Source organism: Oryza sativa, chromosome 6, assembly GCF_034140825.1.
Source record: "Oryza sativa Japonica Group chromosome 6, ASM3414082v1".
Classification (NCBI taxonomy): Eukaryota; Viridiplantae; Streptophyta; class Magnoliopsida; order Poales; family Poaceae; genus Oryza; species Oryza sativa.
In genome coordinates this window covers 22,587,279-22,607,350 of record NC_089040.1, presented here as the reverse complement: position 1 = coordinate 22,607,350, position 20,072 = coordinate 22,587,279, and the positions used below count along the sequence as shown (strand labels likewise).

Genomic DNA, 20,072 nt, shown 5'->3' with positions numbered 1-20,072 from the left:
CAAAGTTTTAGATAATTTTCTGTAAATGCTCTAAATGTATTTATTTTCTATACTTTGTTAAAGTAGTTTCAGGATTATAACTAGAACAGTGAGGTCATGTTTTTCGTAAAGTTTAGCTTTTTAGATTTTAATTGACTAATTAGTGACTAAAGATTACCTCTTAGATTTGTAGTTATCCAATTTTGAGTGTTATTTTTTGTTATTTAGATTTAGAGTGTTTCGGTACCGCCAGTCAGACATCGGGTTATCAATGATGTTAAGGCACGACGAACTTGTTTGTCGTGTGATGAATGGAGATAACTGGTATGTTTAATTCACTTGCCGTCTAATTATTCATATGAATGCTTATTTTACTACTATTGATTGTTCCAAACCGCCGAGGGATTTCGTTTGCACCGGTTTTGACAGTTTAGAGACCGGTTGCATCTGGTTTTGGGGTTCAAGGATGAAAATCGGATTCGGTGTAAACTTAAGGGACCTCAGATGAACTTATTCTTTCCTGAATTGGCCTCAATTCCGGTCTGTCCACGTGCTTAGGCCTGGATAGAATCCCAGCCCGTTTACAATGGGCCTTGTTCGTTTTGGGTGGGGTCGGGCTGGGTTGCGGCCCAATACCGGTGGATCAGCCCGGCTTGGATTAAACCCCGGCCCACCAAAAAAATTGCGTTCGGTTAAGCCCGGCAAGGATTGGATCCAGGCCTACCCCGGCCTTTCCCCCTCATTCTGGGCCTCAAAGTGCACGAGACGGCGCATGAGGCGAGTGCGGCGGCGGTGGCGGCGTTCTCCCCTCCGGCGACCGTCCCCTCCGCTGGCCACCTTCTCACCGGTGAGTCTCTCTTCCTTCCCCTCTCTTCTCCCTGTCCTACCTAGGGTTTGGTTCTTGTTCCTTGGGTTCTTGGTCTGTCCCTGTCTCCAACTGCAAGGGCTCCTCCTCATCCACCGTCAAGAACAAGGCCTTGAACATGGTGCGCAATTTTGATGTAGCTAGCTATTTAATCAGGGTCTAGAGGACCGATGGTTCTCGTTGGAATAAGCCTTTTTGGGATTATGATGATGCTGTTTGTCGAGTTTGATGCAGTGTCTTGATTAATCTGGCTTAGGTTTGAACCATATCAGTGTCATGATTAATATGTCGTTATGGTGCTGTTCTGTCTTGATTAGAACTGATGGTGCTGTTTGTCGAGTTTGATGTAGCTAGCTATTTAAGCAGTCACCAGTTAATGTGGCCTCTTCTATCTTTATCCAACAAATTAGATTAGTATGATGGTTAAAAAAAATACCATAGATGCACAGCATGGTAAGCTTCTCACAGATTTAGTGTCTTTTGCTCCTTATTGTATATCTCATCTGGTTATACATCTATGATTATGATTGATTGGAGATATCCCTAAAAAATGATTGGTTGGAGCTCCCCTTGAGAAGTTTTCATCTGTTCCTAAACATTTCATGGTTGTTCACATAGGATGGTTGGAACTGAATAGTATGTTAATCGTTGATAAACTTGATTTGAGCTAGCTGTTAATTAAGTAATAAATACTACAAACCTCAAGTAATAAAATGTTGAACCTTTTCTTACCAATAAGGAGAAGTATGTGAATAGGACAGAACAGAAGTCACAAATTGATTTTTCCACAAGCATTTTGATCTGCATAATTGTACCTATCCGGTCAAAAGATTAGGAAGAAAATGTTAATGCATTGATACTATGGCCCAATGAGACAATATATGGTCAGTTCCTTTTGACAGCAGTCACCAATTAACGTGGCCTCCTCTATCTTTATCCAACAAATTATATTAGTATGATGTTTAAAACTTATGTACTTCATCCTAGCAACAACCAACAATAGGTGCAAGTCATATAATATATAATGTACCCTTGATTTGATTTCCTTGTCTTTGATTCACCAAGAACTAGCCCTACCTGAATACCAAGATTGATACTGCATGTTAGCATGTATGATAGATATGTATGTTTATGGTTCTAGATTTTTGAAGGGCTTATTTGGTACGGTATTTCCCCCAAACCCTACAAATTCGCCCCTCTTCCACTCGATTTTGCTCTTCCATATCAATGCAAGAACAACCTAACAACCTGACTTGACTTTAGACAGTGAAATTCATGTATGTTCCTAACCGATTGTGCTAACGCATGATATATGTGAAATTATTCTGCATGGTGGTCGGCCATAGCCCGCATCATGTTGCTAGCTGAACACATTCATCTGGTTGGGAAAGCAGGCTTCTCAAGGAAGAGAGTTCGTGATTGCTCGCTATAGAAAGGTTTGGTTGGGACTAGTCCCCTTGGGTACTTGTTAAGCTGCGAATATACAGTACCGATTTGTCACATCCTGATTTGCGTTTCAGGATTTAAAAATTATTTAATAAATTAATAATAGAATTTATATTAAATGTTCTTTAATTTACAAGTGAAGTAAAATGTGGGAAATAAAATTTCTTAAATCTAAAGCATGGATGGATTTAATTTTTATTAAATTCTCCATGATTAAGTCAACTCTCTGAAATTTTCTCGGATTTTTCAGAGCTCAATTCCTAAATGATACAAAGAACAGTTCAGTAATTATTTGATCAATTATAATTGTTAAGAGCTTTTCTTGTTTAAAAATCCTTAAATTATAAATTGTTGTTTAAAAGGAATTATTAGAAATGATTTTAAAAGCCTAAAAGAGAAGATCTAATTTTAATTTGTTAAATCTCAATATAAAATTGGGCTAGATAAAATTTTATTAAATACTTTGCTTAATTCTATAATTCCTAGATTTTTCTGGGATTTATTTGAGCTAAGGAAGTATTTTTAATAAATAGAATTGCATTTAAGAAATAATTTAAATTGAAAAATGTTTTTAAATCCTTCTTTTGGCTTTGGGCCGAAAGCCGGCCCAAAACCTCTCTTTCTCTCTCCCTCCCCGGCCCAGTCGGCCCAGTCCGCCGAGCCGCTGCTCTCCTCTCTCTCTCTGTCGCTGACAGGTGGGGCCCACCTGTCAGACCCGTCGTCCTCCTCGCGCCGCCGCCGCCGCCCGAAACCCTAACGCAAGCCGCCGCCGTCTCCTTCCAAATTCGGCCGCGTCTTTCCTTCTCCGGCCGAATCGTTTGAGGGCAAATGATCCTTGAGATCTCCTCTTCCTTTTCTCTTTTGGAATCATCGCCTAATTCGGTTTGGAAACTCGATGGAATCGAGATCGAATCGGATTCTTCTCTCCTCCGAACCCTAGTTTTCCTTCGCCGTCGCCGGTCGCCGTGGGCCTCCGCCGCCGCCTCCTTGCCCCTATATAAGCACCCCGAGCTCTCCTCTACCCGTCGCCACCTTCGCCTTCGCCTCTCGTCGTCCGTAGCGCCCTAGCGCCGTGCCGCTTCGTGCCGCCGTCGCCGCCGTCGCTCCAGTCGTCCTTCGCCGTTGCTCCAGTCGTCGCCGTCGCTCGGGAAGACCGCCGTCGGGTTCGCAAGGTCGTCGCCGTCCCCGTCTACCGTTTCGCCACCGCCGAAGACCGCCGGAGCGCCGTTGCCGCCGTCGACCCGAAGGTTGCCGCCGCTTCTTCCTCGTCGCCGGCGCCGTCCGTTGCCCTTCCGCCGTTCCTTTGGTCACCGGTGAGTTCGCCGCGTCGCCCTCTACCCGTTGGTGCCCTCCGTTCGCGTCGCCGCGCCGTCGTTCGCCGGCGAGCATGCGCGCCCGAGCCGCCCGAGTCGCCGCCGGTGCTGACGTCATCGCTGCCGTCATCGCTGACGTCATCGTCGCCCTCTCCCGTGAGCCGCCGTGGACCCGATCGATCTCGGCCGTCCGTTTTGGATAGGGTTGATCTCGGCCGTTCGTTTCCGTGAGCCGCCGCCGTGCACCCGGTCCACCGCAAACCCTAGCCGCTGACGCAATAATCCTTCTTTTCCTTTTCAAAAATAATTCATTATTGCGTCATAATTCAATTAAAATCCATATAAGTGTTTTAATCCGATTTAATCTTTAAAAATTCATAACTAATTCATCTTAACTCAGTTTAATGTGGTTCAAGTTGCAAAAGTTGTATAAAATAAAGATCTACATAATAAAATTGTCCATAAATTGAATTAAATTTATTTAATTCTTTTTAAATGGGCTTTAAATAGATTTAATCTTGTAAAATTCATAATAAATTCATATGAAATCAGAATGAGGCCGTTCAAGTCTCATAATTCATCTAAAATTATAATATACATGTTTGTTTACTTTTTATGTATTGTTTATTTGGTTTTTATTAGTCTTTTTCTTCGTTTTGCGTGTTAGCTTGTCGTTTCCGTCGTTGCGAAGGTTCGCGAGTGCGCCGGAAGTATTCAAGAAGATTAATTGAAGACCGATTATTGCAAGGCAAGTCACACAGATCCCAAACACAATTCCTTTGAGCATGTTGATCCTATATTTAAATTCTCTATTTATTTCAACTGTGCATTTATTTTCGAATGTCATTGGGTGGAATTAACCTATTCTTTTGTTATGGCCTGTTTGCATTGATTACTTTATTTCTTGATACCTTGGGTTATTATAACTTGACTAGTTGAGCTTTATATATTGGTTCAGCTAGATATTAGATATGATTGCTTAGCCATGCTTAGAAACATTAGTACACTATTGGGATAACTTATGACTCATTATTTAATGATGGCTTAATGATAGTTCACGATGGTCAATCGTGATTGGTTAATTAATTACCTGCCAACTAAAACTTGATAATGGTGGGTTGTGAGCACATGGTTTTGAGAGTCGTGCTCATGACAATTAAGGACCGGTTCGCGAGCTATTATTGTGAAACATTAACCGTGCCAACCACAAGCCAGCGTGGGCAACGGCTTTACCTTTTGTATAACATGGTTCATTGCGGAGCACCAGACTGAGAAGTGGCGGAGATAAGCCCACGGGGGTCGCTGGGGAGTCCATGCCTTGTTTTATAAGGGGGTGATTATGATCCAGGAATGGTGCACTGTGGTGAGTTGTGTTATGCAGAGGGTATTGTCACAGCCTCTATTCGGGTACTTTCCAGTATCACGACGCATGGTAGACATGATGTTGAGACTGTGTCTTGTGGGTACAGTGGTACACCTCTGGCCGGAGTAAAACTATTCGAATAGCCGTGCCCGCGGTTATGGGCGAGTTGAGCAATGTTTTTCGTGATTAGTCCCACACCTCTCACAATAAGTATTGATGTTATAACTGGTAATAATTTGCTTAGCTCCTGGTTTGGAGTTAGATCTGTTCAGCCGGGTATGGTTGTTCAGAATGGTTGGGCCTGGGCAGCATGGGTGTGCTGTTCAGTGTTGATTAAAATTTCTGATTAATTACTCAACTGTTTTACTTCTCTTAAATGTTTTGCTAAATGCTGCTTTTGCAAATGAGCCAATATTATGCCATCCTTTGGTATCCTTGTGCACTTGCATATTTGCTGTGTGGCTTGCTGAGTATGTCATATGCTCACCTTGCAATAATCAATCAACCTCAGTTGAAGAAAAAGGATCCAGAAGGAGAAGACGTTTGGCTTATACCCCAGTTGAGCTGCCTGTGGGAGTGGAGCCGGAGCTTCGCTAGATTTTATTTTCCGCTGCAGTTTTCTTCATGATGAGGACTAAGTGCCTCATAAGTAAGTATTTATCGTTTTAGTTACTTTGATGAATCTGTATATTAAATTGTCAGTTTGTGTACCTCGGCTGATTTCCTGGACGAGGATTTTATGCACAAATAAGTTTGGAAATTACTTGTGAATTTCCGGGCGTGACAAGTTGGTATCAGAGCCATCTCGACTGTAGGATAAGCCAAATGGTCAAACCTTAAGGACTAATTTTCCGAAAACAGTATTTGTGAAAATTTTCCTTTCTTCCTTCTCTAGAATTCTCTATAAATCATTTTATCATCCTCTCCCCTCCTGCTTTCAACTTGAGTAGTTCTAAGACATTGGAACTTGAAGACATTTATGTGGACAATTTATGGAGGTCAGTCAAGAGGATCGAGGAAGAACCGAAGTGCCAAGTGGTCAAGATGGAATGAAGTTTGGAACCTACCTTAGAACCTATGCCGCCAAAGTGTCTTTGAAGAATAGTTAGTAGGGTAGAACGTTTGTTGTTTGCTTTGTGTGTAGGTATGGTTGCATTCCCATCATTGGAGTAGTTCAGTGATGAGCGTGTAACTATACTAGGTTGTTTGCTTAATCAACTTGAACAATATAATGGTCTACACACATCAGATCAGTGTTAAACTGGTTAAGGTCTTGTCTTTAGTGTAACCCCTCTCCTCCTATCTTCTCTAATCTGCAACAGATGGTGAACACTCGCGCCAGTGGAAGTGGAAACAATAACAATGAAGGGAACCCAACTCTTGCTCAAGTTCTGGCTCAACAGACTCAGTTAATGAATATGATGATACAGCAGATGCAGAACCAGCTTAACCAAGGGAACAACAATGCTCCACCGCCGCAGAACAAGTTAGCTGATTTTCTTCGTGTGAGGCCACCTACCTTTTCTAGCACTACTAACCCAGTGGAAGCAGGAGATTGGCTGCACGCTATTGAGAAGAAGTTGGAATTGCTCCAGTGCACGGATCAGGAGAAAGTTGTTTTCGCTTCACATCAGTTGCAAGGACCTGCATCCGAATGGTGGGATCATTTCCGGATGAACAGAGCAGAAGGACAACCAATCACTTGGGCGGAGTTCACGGAAGCATTCAAGAAGACACACATACCTGTTGGAGTTGTTGCTTCGAAGAAGCGTGAGTTCAGGGCATTGAAGCAAAAGGATCATACCGTGGCAGAGTATCTTCATGAGTTCAATCGTCTGGCACGTTATGCTCCAGAAGATGTGCGTACTGACGAGGAAAGGCAGGAGAAGTTCTTGGAAGGCCTGAAGGATGAACTGTCAGTTACGTTGATCTCTCATGACTATGCTGATTTTCAGCAGTTGGTTGACAAAGCAATTCGACTTGAAGACAAGAAGAACAGGATGGATAACCGTAAAAGGAAAATGACTGTTTTCCAGGAGGCACAAGGTAGTAGCCAGAGGCAGCGTATCAAGCCACTCCAAATTGGTGAACCTTTTTCCGCTGGTCAAGGACATTCGCAACAGTTGAACATCGGTGGTGAGATCAAATCAGAGACTAATGAAAGCAAAGAAGTTAACATCGAGCAAGCAAATCAGCCGGTGCCAGTTCAGCAGGATCAGTCTCAAGTGAATAACAGTAGTGGAAGGGAGCAGCAGGTATGTTTCAACTGTTACAAGCCAGGCCACTTTGCAAGAGAGTGTCCGAAGCCGAAGCATCAGCAGCCGCAAGGTCAGGTCAACAACATTGTTGTCACAGGAGCCAATGCAGTGCCAGTTGCGTCTTCAAGAGTTGTGTCTTCAAGTGTTACAACTCAGCCACCAGTTTCAAAGAAGCAGTAGTTTTCTTTAAAGCCTTAGAATAATTATCGGAGTTATGGAATAAGATAGACTGCAGTTTACCTATTCCCTTTTTCTTTCTAGCCGTTCCGAATCTCGGGACGAGATTCTTTGTAAGGGGGGTAGTTTGTCACATCCTGATTTGCGTTTCAGGATTTAAAAATTATTTAATAAATTAATAATAGAATTTATATTAAATGTTCTTTAATTTACAAGTGAAGTAAAATGTGGGAAATAAAATTTCTTAAATCTAAAGCATGGATGGATTTAATTTTTATTAAATTCTCCATGATTAAGTCAACTCTCTGAAATTTTCTCGGATTTTTCAGAGCTCAATTCCTAAATGATACAAAGAACAGTTCAGTAATTATTTGATCAATTATAATTGTTAAGAGCTTTTCTTGTTTAAAAATCCTTAAATTATAAATTGTTGTTTAAAAGGAATTATTAGAAATGATTTTAAAAGCCTAAAAGAGAAGATCTAATTTTAATTTGTTAAATCTCAATATAAAATTGGGCTAGATAAAATTTTATTAAATACTTTGCTTAATTCTATAATTCCTAGATTTTTCTGGGATTTATTTGAGCTAAGGAAGTATTTTTAATAAATAGAATTGCATTTAAGAAATAATTTAAATTGAAAAATGTTTTTAAATCCTTCTTTTGGCTTTGGGCCGAAAGCCGGCCCAAAACCTCTCTTTCTCTCTCCCTCCCCGGCCCAGTCGGCCCAGTTGAGCTTATACCCCAGAAGGAGAAGACGTTTGGCTTATACCCCAGTTGAGCTGCCTGTGGGAGTGGAGCCGGAGCTTCGCTAGATTTTATTTTCCGCTGCAGTTTTCTTCATGATGAGGACTAAGTGCCTCATAAGTAAGTATTTATCGTTTTAGTTTCTTTGATGAATCTGTATATTAAATTGTCAGTTTGTGTACCTCGGCTGATTCCTGGACGAGGATTTTATGCACAAATAAGTTTGGAAATTACTTGTGAATTTCCGGGCGTGACACGATTCTGCCAAGGTATTGGTTGGTACAAACAAATGAATCTCCAGCTGCGTTGAAAAAGTAGGCAAAATTACAAATTAATTTGTGAGTATAAGATTGCTAAGATATATTTCATCTGTACGTTCTTGTGCTGTTGACAATTTTTAGAGAAAAAAGATCACTGTTGTATTTGTGCGAAATTTCCAAACAAATTTGACAAACATATTCTCTAATTGAGTATAAATATGGTAAACAGCAAAATAACCAAGAGTACAATTGCCCATTTTCATCCACTCCTCCCTTCCAGGACTTTTTGGAGCTAATGTTTAGCTAAATGCCTTTTCAGGAACCTTCAGATCCTTGGTGGATCTAGATATAGGATTTGGAGCTGCACCAAATAGGCCCTTCAACTTATCTGCACTTTTTGCGAGCGGGTCCGAAATTTCCAAACTCCGAAGGCCAGTGGCAATGGCCACGGCAGTGGAGGCAGGGAGGAGGAGGCGCGCAGCGGCAGTAGTTTTAGGAGACATTGGGCGCAGCCCGCGCATGCAGTACCACTCCCTCTCCCTCGCCAACCAGGTATTGTTCCCCATGCCAAATCCATCATCTCATCTCATACTAGTTTTGTTTGAATTTGATTGGGAAAGCTTAGTCCCTCCAGTTAGCTGCGGGTGCATTTCAATTGTGCTTTGATGGCTAATACCACTTCATGATTTTTCCACTTAATTCATCACTGCTATAGAGTATAGATGGCCAAAGGGCTCGCCCGGCACGGCCCGGCCCAGGCACGGTTGGGCACGGCCCAGCAGCCATCGGGCCGGCACGGCCCGATAGGCACTTCGTGCAGGGCCGTGCCGGCCCATGGGCTGCACCTCCCGCCCAGGCACGGCCCACCAGCTGTTGGGCCGTGCCGTGCCGGCCTGAAGGCATAGGTGGCCCATCGGGCCTTTTTAAAATAAGTCTATTTTTCGTCCCTCCTCTTTGGGCTATTTCATATGTATAGCTAAAATAAGTCTATTTTCCGTCCCTCCTCTTTGGGCTGACATATGTATAGCTAAAATAAGTCTATTTTCTGTCCCTCCTCTTTGGCTGACATATGTATAGATAAAAAAAGTCTATTTTAGATCCCTATTCTTTCGTTCATGGCATATAATGTCTATTTTTACTCCCCTATTTTTTTTTGTGTATCGGGCCTAGCTGCCGGCCCATCGTGCCGGGCCGGCCCGGCCGTGCCGTGCCGGGCCAACGTGCCGGTGGAGGGGCCCAGGCACGGCCCAGTGGTCGGGCTGGGCCGGCACGGGCCCGACCTCCGTCGGGCCGTGCCGTGCTTGGGCCAGGCCAAAATATCGTGCCATGGGCCGGGCCGTCGGGCCTCGGGCCTTTTGGCCATCTATACTCTACTCTAGAGAAGCCTTTGGTCCTAGGTTATATAGCATGGTAATAACAAGGAAAGGAAGGAGATGTGGTACGTCTCAGTTGTGCCAGTGCACCGATGAACTAACGTAGTGGTGGTCATTTGCCCCCCTGAAAGTGTGAGCTGACATAGTTTCGCTTTGATTAATGCCGTCAGTTTTTTGCTCCCTTAAAAATGTGCTTTTTTATCCCTGAAAGTGTGATTGCACGTGCAAATATTAATCCTGTTAGATAAGACAGACTTTGAAGTGAATAGAAGAAAATTGCCTTGCATTTACTAAGCATTTTTCCTTCAAGTGGCAAAAAAATTGGGAAATTGGAACATGCTTTATGTTGTGAAACAGCCAACTCTATGTGCCAGCATATGTCTATGTTTTAGTTTATTAGTCGTTCTTTATTTTTCTTGACAGGGTGGTATGGAAGTGGACATTGTTGCAAATGGAGGTATTGCTCTTTTCAAAGTTCCATTGTACTTTTGGATTTTACTCCAGCATTGTAACTCGAAGTTATTTATACCTAACTATACCACATAGGGCACACAGACAGGCTGAATTTCCAACAGCTTTCGACCTTCTGTTGTTGAAATTTGACCTATGTTCTGCTTTGGGTAAATGAGCAGGAAGTGACCCACATCTATTATTGAGAGAAAATCCATTGATTCACATCCACGAAATGGTACTGATTGTGCGAAAGCATTATGCTGTTGGCTGTTCTCTAATTTTGCCTACTATCAGTACTTACAAATTGTACCTTCTAGAAATCAGTGCAGTTAACAGGAATATCAAAGATATCTGGTGCCCTGTCAATGCTACTTAAAGCCGCCATCCAGTTTATCATATTGATTTGGTACCTTTGTTTCAAGATTCCTCGCCCTGATGTCTTCATTGTTCAGGTCAGTTATCACAAAATTGCATTGAGCTTCTTTATTTGCAGTTTTGCATGCATGGTTCAGAATTACATGGACAATATGTATTTTTCTACAATCACTATCACTTTCAGTAGTGTGGAATTCTTTTATGATTCATCATTCATCAATCATTGTAGTAAAACCATGGTGTTAGCAAAGTATTTCCCAGCTTAGTTAGCAAGTCATGCTGCATGACACCATTTTCAATTCAACATTTCAGCTAAGATATGTGCAGCCTGTACTTAGTCAAAGTCTCATCGTTTTGTAGGCCGTATTAACTGATAGATTTATATAACCTATAGATCCTTCTGTATGATACTTATAATTTATTTGTTAATTAGAAAACCTCATACGTGACTGATCGTGTCGTACAATTGGAATGGAACTGATTTCTTTTATTTGATCATCTCATCTTCTGTCTGACAGAATCCACCCTCTGTTCCAACATTGGCTGCTGTAAAACTGGCTAGCGGGCTAAGAGGTGCTAAGTCTATTGTGGATTGGCATAACTTTGGATATACACTGCTCGGGTTGTCTCATGGCAGAAGCCATATCATAGTTAAAATCTACTTCTGGTAATTCCTTGTCCTGTTTGTTTATCTGCTAGATATAGCATACTGATCGCTTGTGTTAATACAGTGGTGTGTTCTTTCCGTTCTAGGTTCGAGAAGCATTTTGGACGGATGGCTGATGGTGCCTTCTGTGTTACAAAAGCAATGAAACATGAGCTTGATAAAAAATGGGGAATCAAGTAAGATCAATTTTCAGCTACCTTTCATGTTAAAGGCTATTGTGTTAGCACACTATTCTCTCCGTTCCTTATCACAAGACATTTTGGGTTTGTCATAAGTCTCACTTCAGTTTTGACCAAGTTTGTAGAAAAAATGTAGCAACATCTACAACACCAAATTAGTTTCATTAAATCCACTATTGAATATATTTTTATATTATATTTGTACTGTGTTAGAAATGCTGCTATATTTTTCCTATAAACTATAAAGTTGGTCAAATTTGAAGAAGTTTGACTTGGGACAAACCCAAAATGTCTTGTAATATGGAACAGAGGGAGTACTTTTTTTTGGAGGTCGCTAGCTACAGTTTGTACTAACTTAATCAGTCGGATTTCAGTGCAACGGTTCTTTATGATCAATCTCCTGAATTTTTCCATCCTGCTTCATTGACAGAGAAACATGAAGTGAGCATCTGTTTTCATTTCTTTCCTGATCTTTACTATACTGCCTATTTGACCGTTCGACATGAAATAGTTGTTTAGCAGGTTGGGGAATTCCATTTGTAGTGCTATGGGCAATGATGATTGCATCTCCATTGGTATGTTCTCAACCACTCTAAATATTTCATCGCTGTAAGTGAATTTCATTTTGATATAGTTTCTAGTTTCTACTGTTTTCTCTTACAACACAGAGAAAGAAGTGGAAGACAGGAACACTACTGTATTTACAGGCCGGGTCGATGGTGAAATTTTCTTGAAGCCTAACAGACCAGCTCTTGTTGTCAGCAGCACAAGCTGGTCTGTTCTCTTGATCTGAGTGATCCTAGTTGTATCATTTTTTATACTCCGCACATGTGGTTAAAATGAAAGTAAAATTAAGAATCTTTTCCTTTGCCACATATATTCCAGGACACCAGATGAAGATTTCAGCATACTTTTGGAAGCTGCACTTATGTACGATAGACGCGTTGCTGCAACTTTAGGAGAAGATGATTCAATGGATGAGGGGAAACTTTGGATTGATATTAAGAATGGGAAGCAATTTGTCTACCCAAGACTGCTATTCATTATCACTGGTTTGTGGCTTTGTCCATTATGCTAATTAGCTCCAGTAACCAGTTTTTGAGTATTGTTTTGATATCCATAAATATCAATTTTGAAGGTAAAGGACCTGATAGGAAGAAGTATGAGGAGCAAATAAAGAGGTTGAAACTGAGGCGTGTTTCCTTCAGGACCATGTGGCTTGCGTCAGAGGACTACCCTCTTTTGCTTGGTAAACTAGTTGATTGCCAAAAGATTTCCATGTTGTAGCACAAATGCTGATTCTTTGAATAATTGCAGGATCGGCTGATCTTGGTGTATCATTACATACATCCTCTTCAGGGCTAGACCTACCTATGAAGGTATAACTCGTAAGCATCTGTTCTGTTGGAAAAATGGGCATATTTTTAATCTGCTGCTTGTAACTAAGATGATTTTGCTTTAGGTGGTTGATATGTTTGGATGTGGATTACCAGTTTGTGCTGCTTCATTCTCCTGGTAACCCATGTTTCCCATATGTTTGATTTGTTATGTTTTGGTTTTGACCTTTATGTTGTTTGAATTAAAAGTCTCTGCTCACTTTTTTTTTTTTTGGCAATGTGCAGCATTGACGAGCTTGTAAAAGTAAATAATAATGGACTTCTTTTCTCAACATCTTCTGAGCTCGCCGATGAACTTACGGTGATGATCACTTCTAATTATTTATTTCCATACTTTATATTCTTTTTTTAAATACTTGTAAAAAGTGCTGTGACTAAATTATATGGTTAATTGTTGCAATCGCAAATCCATTCAGATGCTCTTTAAGGGGTTTCCAGAAGAATGCGATGAGTTGAAATCCCTCAAGGTTGGTGCCTTGAATACTGGGTCATCTTCAAAATGGTCGACAGAATGGGAACGTTATGCACTCCCCTTGGTGAATCAGGTCAGATCTTGAACCTTAATGGCTATAAGTATGGACAGTCACCGGAATATGCCTTACCAACATTTTTAAAAGGAAATTTGCAGGTCATAGGTTAAATTGCACCATAACATTCCACAGATTATAAGCCTTAACTTACCTTTTTCTCAATTTGCAGGTCATAGGTTGAAATGCACGATAACATTCTGACAGACAGACAAATCATGTACTCCCTCCGTTTCGAAATGTTTGACGCCGTTGACTTTTTATCACATGTTTGACTGTTCGTCTTATTCAAAAAATTCAAGTAATTATTAATTCTTTTCCTATCATTTGATTCATTGTTAAATATATTTCTATGTAGGCATATAATTTTACATATCTCACAAAAGTTTTTGAATAAGACGAACGGTCAAACATGTGCTAAAAAATCAACGGTGTCAAACATTTTGAAAGGGAGGGAGTATTTGTTACAGCTTGCTTGAAGCCCTTGAACATCTGCTCATTCCAGAGATTATAGGCGCACTGGTGCACTTGAGTGACCATAGGGCATATGTACATTTGAAGGTTGGGGAGAGAACATTATCATATCTTTGTTTGCTTACACCAAGGCAGGATGGTATGGCAACTAGAGCTGACCCTAATTTGTTCTAGGACCTGACTCGAATCTCCTGTCATATTTTATTTTTGGGTAAGCAAAAGCGAAACCCATTTTTGTAATAGAACTGATGTACGGTCGTATGATGTAAGATCCAGGAAATTGTTCTTGTTGCCTCTTTACTGCCACGCTCCAGGTCCAACACAATGTCTGGGGAATGAATGAATTCAAGGATGTAAAACATCAGATTCTATATATGTTAGCCTGCAAGAACCGCTACAATATGCAAATACCACTTCCTGTCAGATGAGCATGAACTTACACTCTGAATCTGTCCCTGATCCATTTGCTGCCCTCTTGTTGCCTCTTTCTGGGGCGTCTGGACCGTTGGATCAATTCATCACAGGCTCCGGCAACGCCGGTTTTTCAGGATGTGTGTTCTTGTGCAGCAATGACCATATATAATCAGCCATCCAGTTAAAGATCATGAGAAACATATATCAGCACAAAATCACAACATCCAATGCAGATTTCTGAACCGAATGAACAAATATGCTCTCTACCACTACAACATTGGAGTACCACCTCACTGACACTCGTCTTCAGGCATGAGGTATGAGCGCCCGCGAGAGATCAAGATATATTCAGCAACAGTTACGTGACTGAAAACTCTGAAACGCTGGGAATTTCTGAAAGGTGAAAAACGATTGCGACTTACTACGTCGAGACGACACTGCAGTCAAGTGTGATCTGGATTCCTCGTCCCGTGGAGCCTTGTTCTTCATCCCAGTTCAGAGCCTGAAAACCGATTGCTGAATTAGCATTTGTCATTCGATGCAAAATGCTCAAAATTTATTTTTTTTAGCCCATCTCTCACACACTAGTACAAAACTAAAAATGATTAGAATTTGGTAAAGTAGAGGACAAAGATAAAATCTAAACGTTCGGCCGGCCGGCCCGGCCACAAAAGAGTCAGCGAGGTAGCGACAAAAAACGATCAGAGCTGGGCCATTAATATAAAGGCAACGTTTCAAACATGGAAGAATAAAGATTGGAAGCCATCGATCTTATTCTTATCCATGCTGCTCTGGAACTACAAGAGAGGTAGCAGCAATGGCGGCTGAGGTGGAGGAGGGGAGGACGGGTATCCCGTCTCTGCTCTCCTCCGCCGTGGGGGAGGAGACCATCGCCTCCAACATCGCCCAGGTAAAATCCCTCTTCTCTGGTTTAGAATTCGAAACAGTTGTTTGCTTCTCCCTTCGTTTTATATTTTAAGTTGCTTTGATTTTTTTTATATTCTTTTTTGTTTTACAGGGTTTATAAAAAGGATAGCAATATTTCCTATACAAAACAAACATATTATCAAAATATGTTCAATGTTATATTTAATAAAATTAATTTGGTGTTATAGATGCTGCTAAATTTCTCTAAAGACTTAGTCAAACCTAAAGAAATTAGGGTAAAAAAAAAAGGCAAAGCAACTTATAATATAATTCAGAGGGAGTATTCAAGTTAGTTCAGTCTTTTGGGGTGTACAATTCAGGATTTGGAATCCATTTAGAGTAGGTTTAATAGTTAGCTATAAGGGAACTATAAATATAGAGAAATTTTACAGTTCTTGAGAAAATTCATTAATGTACCTAAATTTTATGCTAAATTTTTTGGTACCTTGAGGTACTATTTTGTGTGCAAAATGTGGTACATCGAGGTATCAAAAGTTGGATGGTAAAATTGCACACCAAATTTTACACTATAAAATATGGTACCTCCAGGTACATTTAAAGATGATAAAATTACCCATAAACATATATGGAGCATTTGCTCTCACCCAAGAGATAACTTTACACTTGCTTCAAGATAAATAAATTAAATTCACAGCGAGAAAAAAAGAAAGGAGGAAAACAATAGAACAAAACCTATAACTAATCTATTATACATTATACATGTTTACTCTAATATGAATTTATACCTATTAGTTAGCTCTCCTATTAAACTTGCTATGAGTGAAGATTTCGTTCAAGATTACCCTAGCTCGAGTTAAAAAAAATAAAAGCGTTGTAATTAATCTTGTTGTTCAGCTGATAGGCTGGACGCCACTGATTGAGATGAAGAACATCCCCAAGAAAGAAGGCATCCAAACTCGTTTGATCGGGAAGATGGAAACATACCAACCCCTGTTCTCGGTCAAGGACAGAACTGCTCTCAGGTGAGCTAATGCAGATTTATGCACTACATTTGTTCAATTATATATGCTGTTTTTTTTTCTCTTAGATCAAATCATTTTTTTTCCAGAGGAAACTGTTTACTATATATCATCTCAGCACACAATAGATAGCTATGCAAACCATGTGGTCAACCTGAGATCTGGCATTTGCAAATTTCTTCTTCTTTTTTTTTTCTGCAGTATGATTGAAGATGCAGAGGAGAAAGGCCTCATTACTCCCGGTGTTACGACACTGATTGAACCAACCAGTGGCAATCTTGGTATCGGTTTGGTATTGGTTGCTATTCAGAAAGGCTACAGGTTTATTGCTGTTATGCCCGCTAGATATTCACCTGACAAGCAGATGCTATTGAGGTTTTTGGGTGCTGAACTGATATTAACAGGTGACAACCAGGATCTCTGCTCCTAGGAATGGTTAGAGATTAAAAACCATCAACAAGCACTTAAAGACAATGCCTCAATTAGTTTTTTAACTCTGACAAATATTTTCAGTTTGAATGGAATAAATTTTATGCCATTTCTTGTGCTTATATTGTTACATATACTCCTATATAGCTAAACTAATTACTAGTAGTACTCTTTCTCTTACATCTTCAGTGTTCTCTGACAAGTGTTAAATAATCTATGTTGTCATTTGCTGCAGATCCTGCAGGTGGGTACAAGGGTGCGATGGACAAAGTGGAAGATCTCATGAAGATCATGCCTAATTATCATTGTTTTAATCAAGCAACCAACCCAGCAAATCCAGAGGCACATTTCAAATGGACTGGTATTTATTTATTTATTCATGGAAATCGACACTACAATGTTTCAGAAATCATAAATGTTTTTTTATCATCTATTGTCTATCGAGGTGGTGCTTCATTTTCATCTTCTGAAAATGTCAGGACCTGAAATTTGGAAGGACACAGCCGGCAAAGTTGATTTCTTTGTAACCGCAGCTGGAACAGGAGGCACATTGTCAGGTGTAGGAAGGTACCTGAAGATCAAAAATCCATCTATAAATATAGTGTGCGTGGAACCTTCAGAAAGTGCTGTAATTTCAGGTAATCCAGTGCTCTCTCTGTGTAGGGACTGTTCCAGTTTTCCAAACATAATGATTGTATTCACTGAAGTTTGTAAAATTTATTTTTTGTAAGACAAGTCTCCAAATGTGACCATTCAGCATACTCGGAATTCTGTTTTCCTACTTTTCCGATGTGCGTAAAAATACTGTTTCTTGATTGTATTCAGGTGGTTCACCAGGATCACACAAGATTCAAGGCACTGGGCCAGGTTTCATACCGAAAACTTTGGACAGGTCCATCATCGATGAAGTTGTGACCGTAAGCTCAGAGGAATCCATGGCAATGGCAAGAAGGCTTGCAAAGGAAGAGGGGCTTCTTGTTGGCATATCTTCTGGTGCAAATGTAGCTGCTTGCATCAAGGTAAAAACCGATGATCTTACCAAGTCATAAAATCCTGCTTGCGTTGCGTTTCGTGATACCTGACTTGTTGAAGAATTTTACCAGATTGCAGCTAGAGAGGAGAACAAGGGTAAGATGATTGTTACGATGTTCCCGAGTGGTGGTGAAAGATACATGAGCTCTGATCTCTTTGCAGATGTAAGGGAGGAATGTGCTAATATGACCTTCTAATGTCTTGGTGCAGCTCTCCTTTGCTGTACTGCAAAGAGATTTGCTTCAGAATTCAGACCACACGCTCCATTTTGCTATGTTTTTCTTCTCCTTTCCTGTTTTGAGAACAAAAAAAATGCCATATTATTTCAGAAATCGATCCCGTAGATTATGAAATTGGAAGCTCAAGAGTGCTAATGCATCCAGGATCTTGATGTTGGGCGAGAACATCATTCCTGTGATTTTGGGCACCGAATAGTACAAGAAAGCCATAGTGTCTTTTGGAGATCCAATACTCCTGCAGTATTGCTGGGCTGGGCAAAGCTTTACAATTCTAAGCTTGATGCATTGTTGTTTTAGTTATCTCTGAATTATTGGTATGTTGCCAGTCGGCATGTTCATTATTTTGGGCTTCAATCACTTTTGCAATTTTCTTGATAAGAGTTAATTGACTTTTTCATTATTTATTATAGAGTATATATATAGACGTATATCTGTATCCATATATTTTGAAAAATGCTGTATCCCGGTATCTTCGTATCCAGTAACATAGCACGCCAGTACTTTCACACACATACCGTACTCATACGTACCCACGCCTACATGGAAGTATCCCTATCACACATATAAAGAGAATAAAGGCCTGTAGTTTGTACATGCACTTTCTCACAGTCTCAAAACAAATTAAATTACATGCTGCTACTAAAAATCATTTTTAGAAAGGAAGTCGCTGGTATCAATCATCATATGAAGATGTTATTGGAACAAGTCTAGCAACGTTTCTTGTAACCGAAAAGTCATTAGCTCCTCCCAGAGTCTCAGTCTACACAGCAATTTGCAGATGCATTTAATTTGCATGTCCATGTGCATTGACATACTATATCGGTTAGGTAATTGTATTACTGTAGCGTGCAAGTCAGGACAATATTCTTCCTTCCTCCTTTATTTTCTTTCTTTTGAAACGAAGCATGAGTTAGCGATTATACTGACAGATTACTTATACACACGAAATTGCAAGTTAGGATGTATTTTAACACTTGCCCTATACCTATCAAAGTTGAAGATTATTACTCTCTCCGTTTCAAAATGTTTGACACCATTGACTTTTTAGCACATGTTTGACCGTTCGTCTTATTAAAAAAAATTGTGAAATATGTAAAACTATATGTGTGCATGAAAGTATATTTAATAATGAATCAAATGATATAAAATGAATAAATAATTATCTAAATTTTTTGAATAAGACAAATGGTTAAATATGGGCTAAAAAGTCAACGGTGTTCAAACATTTTGAAACGGAGGGAGTACTAAATACAGCAGATGACATGTGAATGATTGCATAATTGAGCACCAGCAAATGTTGATTTTGCATCTGTTAAGTAATCAGATGGATTCATCAGCTAAGAAAAAGTAATTACATGGACAATTAATTCATACTTGTCACTTGCGCATATAATTACGCCGTATATATCCTAAAACTTTGGTGCATGAATTTTGATGGAGCAAAGCTCTGACCAGAGGATCGATCCAATTGGTGCTAATCTAAACATGACACACCGACAGTAAACACACCATTTGCCTAAAAGTAGTGCAATACGTACCTCAAGAGATTGGACCATGCTTATCAAGTTGAATAAATAAATAAATAACCTGCATTATTTCCTGTTATCATTTCTTTTTTCTTAGGACACTCCAAATCTTTGTTCTAGCAACAGGAGGCACCGAAATTAATTGTGATTACCTAATAGAAGCACTAGTGATATACTGGTTGAGTCGTAGGTGTAATATTGTTCTACCCTCGGATACAAAATCTGCCACGGGGTAGGGGAATTTGAGTCCCTCCAGAACCCACGCTACATCCACCTATGTTTATCTGTGTCTTATGTATAATCAGGGAAAAAATTGAGTCTTATGTCCCAAACTACCTTTTTTAGCAATTGACCTACGGGAGTGGTTTAGGTCCACTAAAAAGATGATTTTGTTTAGGAGCAATGCACTATATTAGTCTCAATTTGAGACATTGCCAAAACGATGAAATTCTTTAAAGATCTCTATGTTCTTAGAATATAACAACTTTTAGAGTTAATTTTTTTTTCAACTATAGCAACATATAATACTTGTAAAAGATGACCTTTATCATTTAAACTATCCAGTTGTTCTTTTATAAGAACTAGCACTCCTACTCTCGCGTCGCCCTCCCCATGGGCGGCTTGGGAGGCGATGACCTAGCCGCCCCCTCTCCCCCTCCTTCCTCTTCCGCC

At 40.2% G+C, this 20,072-nt stretch overlaps 2 protein-coding genes across 7 annotated transcripts; both read left to right on the top strand.

The window, feature by feature from the left end:
- The first annotated feature begins 701 nt into the window (after positions 1–701).
- On the top strand, positions 702–14,276 carry LOC4341323 (UDP-glycosyltransferase TURAN). 6 transcript variants are annotated; one of them, XM_066311876.1, is made up of 18 exons: positions 702–826; positions 8,728–8,960; positions 10,205–10,238; positions 10,414–10,469; positions 10,552–10,686; positions 11,128–11,276; positions 11,363–11,452; positions 11,830–11,896; positions 11,967–12,030; positions 12,124–12,229; positions 12,341–12,507; positions 12,594–12,704; positions 12,773–12,834; positions 12,918–12,970; positions 13,078–13,153; positions 13,269–13,397; positions 13,552–13,599; positions 13,738–14,276. In XM_066311876.1, the coding sequence occupies exons 2-17, from the start codon at positions 8,850–8,852 to the stop codon at positions 13,561–13,563; spliced, it is 1,422 nt and encodes a 473-aa protein (XP_066167973.1). In that variant the 5' UTR covers positions 702–826; positions 8,728–8,849; the 3' UTR covers positions 13,564–13,599; positions 13,738–14,276. The 6 variants fall into 6 exon arrangements, 5 of the variants coding, with proteins under 5 accessions (XP_066167973.1, XP_015641557.1, XP_066167975.1 ...); XM_015786071.3 differs by having other exon boundaries at positions 13,552–14,276; XM_066311878.1 differs by lacking the exon at positions 8,728–8,960 and adding an exon at positions 4,271–4,351 and having other exon boundaries at positions 13,552–14,276.
- Positions 14,277–15,017: 741 nt separating this feature from the next.
- Positions 15,018–18,231, top strand: LOC4341322 (cysteine synthase-like). The gene is made up of 7 exons (XM_015786491.3): positions 15,018–15,177; positions 16,050–16,177; positions 16,376–16,578; positions 16,839–16,964; positions 17,083–17,241; positions 17,429–17,622; positions 17,707–18,231. The coding sequence occupies exons 1-7, from the start codon at positions 15,085–15,087 to the stop codon at positions 17,830–17,832; spliced, it is 1,029 nt and encodes a 342-aa protein (XP_015641977.1). The 5' UTR covers positions 15,018–15,084; the 3' UTR covers positions 17,833–18,231.
- Positions 18,232–20,072: the final 1,841 nt, after the last annotated feature.

What these genes read in the sequence shown, in the direction of transcription:
- LOC4341323 (XM_066311876.1), top strand. Translation starts at nt 8,850, where the DNA reads ATGGCCACGGCAGTGGAGGCAGGGAGGAGGAGGCGCGCAGCGGCAGTA. An exon ending in GGACTACCCTCTTTTGCTTG is followed by an intron (nt 12,705 to 12,772) that starts GTAAACTAGTTG and finishes GAATAATTGCAG; the next exon opens with GATCGGCTGATCTTGGTGTA. An exon ending in TGTGCTGCTTCATTCTCCTG is followed by an intron (nt 12,971 to 13,077) that starts GTAACCCATGTT and finishes GGCAATGTGCAG; the next exon opens with CATTGACGAGCTTGTAAAAG.
- LOC4341322 (XM_015786491.3), top strand. Translation starts at nt 15,085, where the DNA reads ATGGCGGCTGAGGTGGAGGAGGGGAGGACGGGTATCCCGTCTCTGCTC. An exon ending in TCGCCTCCAACATCGCCCAG is followed by an intron (nt 15,178 to 16,049) that starts GTAAAATCCCTC and finishes CTTGTTGTTCAG; the next exon opens with CTGATAGGCTGGACGCCACT. An exon ending in AGAAAGTGCTGTAATTTCAG is followed by an intron (nt 17,242 to 17,428) that starts GTAATCCAGTGC and finishes GATTGTATTCAG; the next exon opens with GTGGTTCACCAGGATCACAC.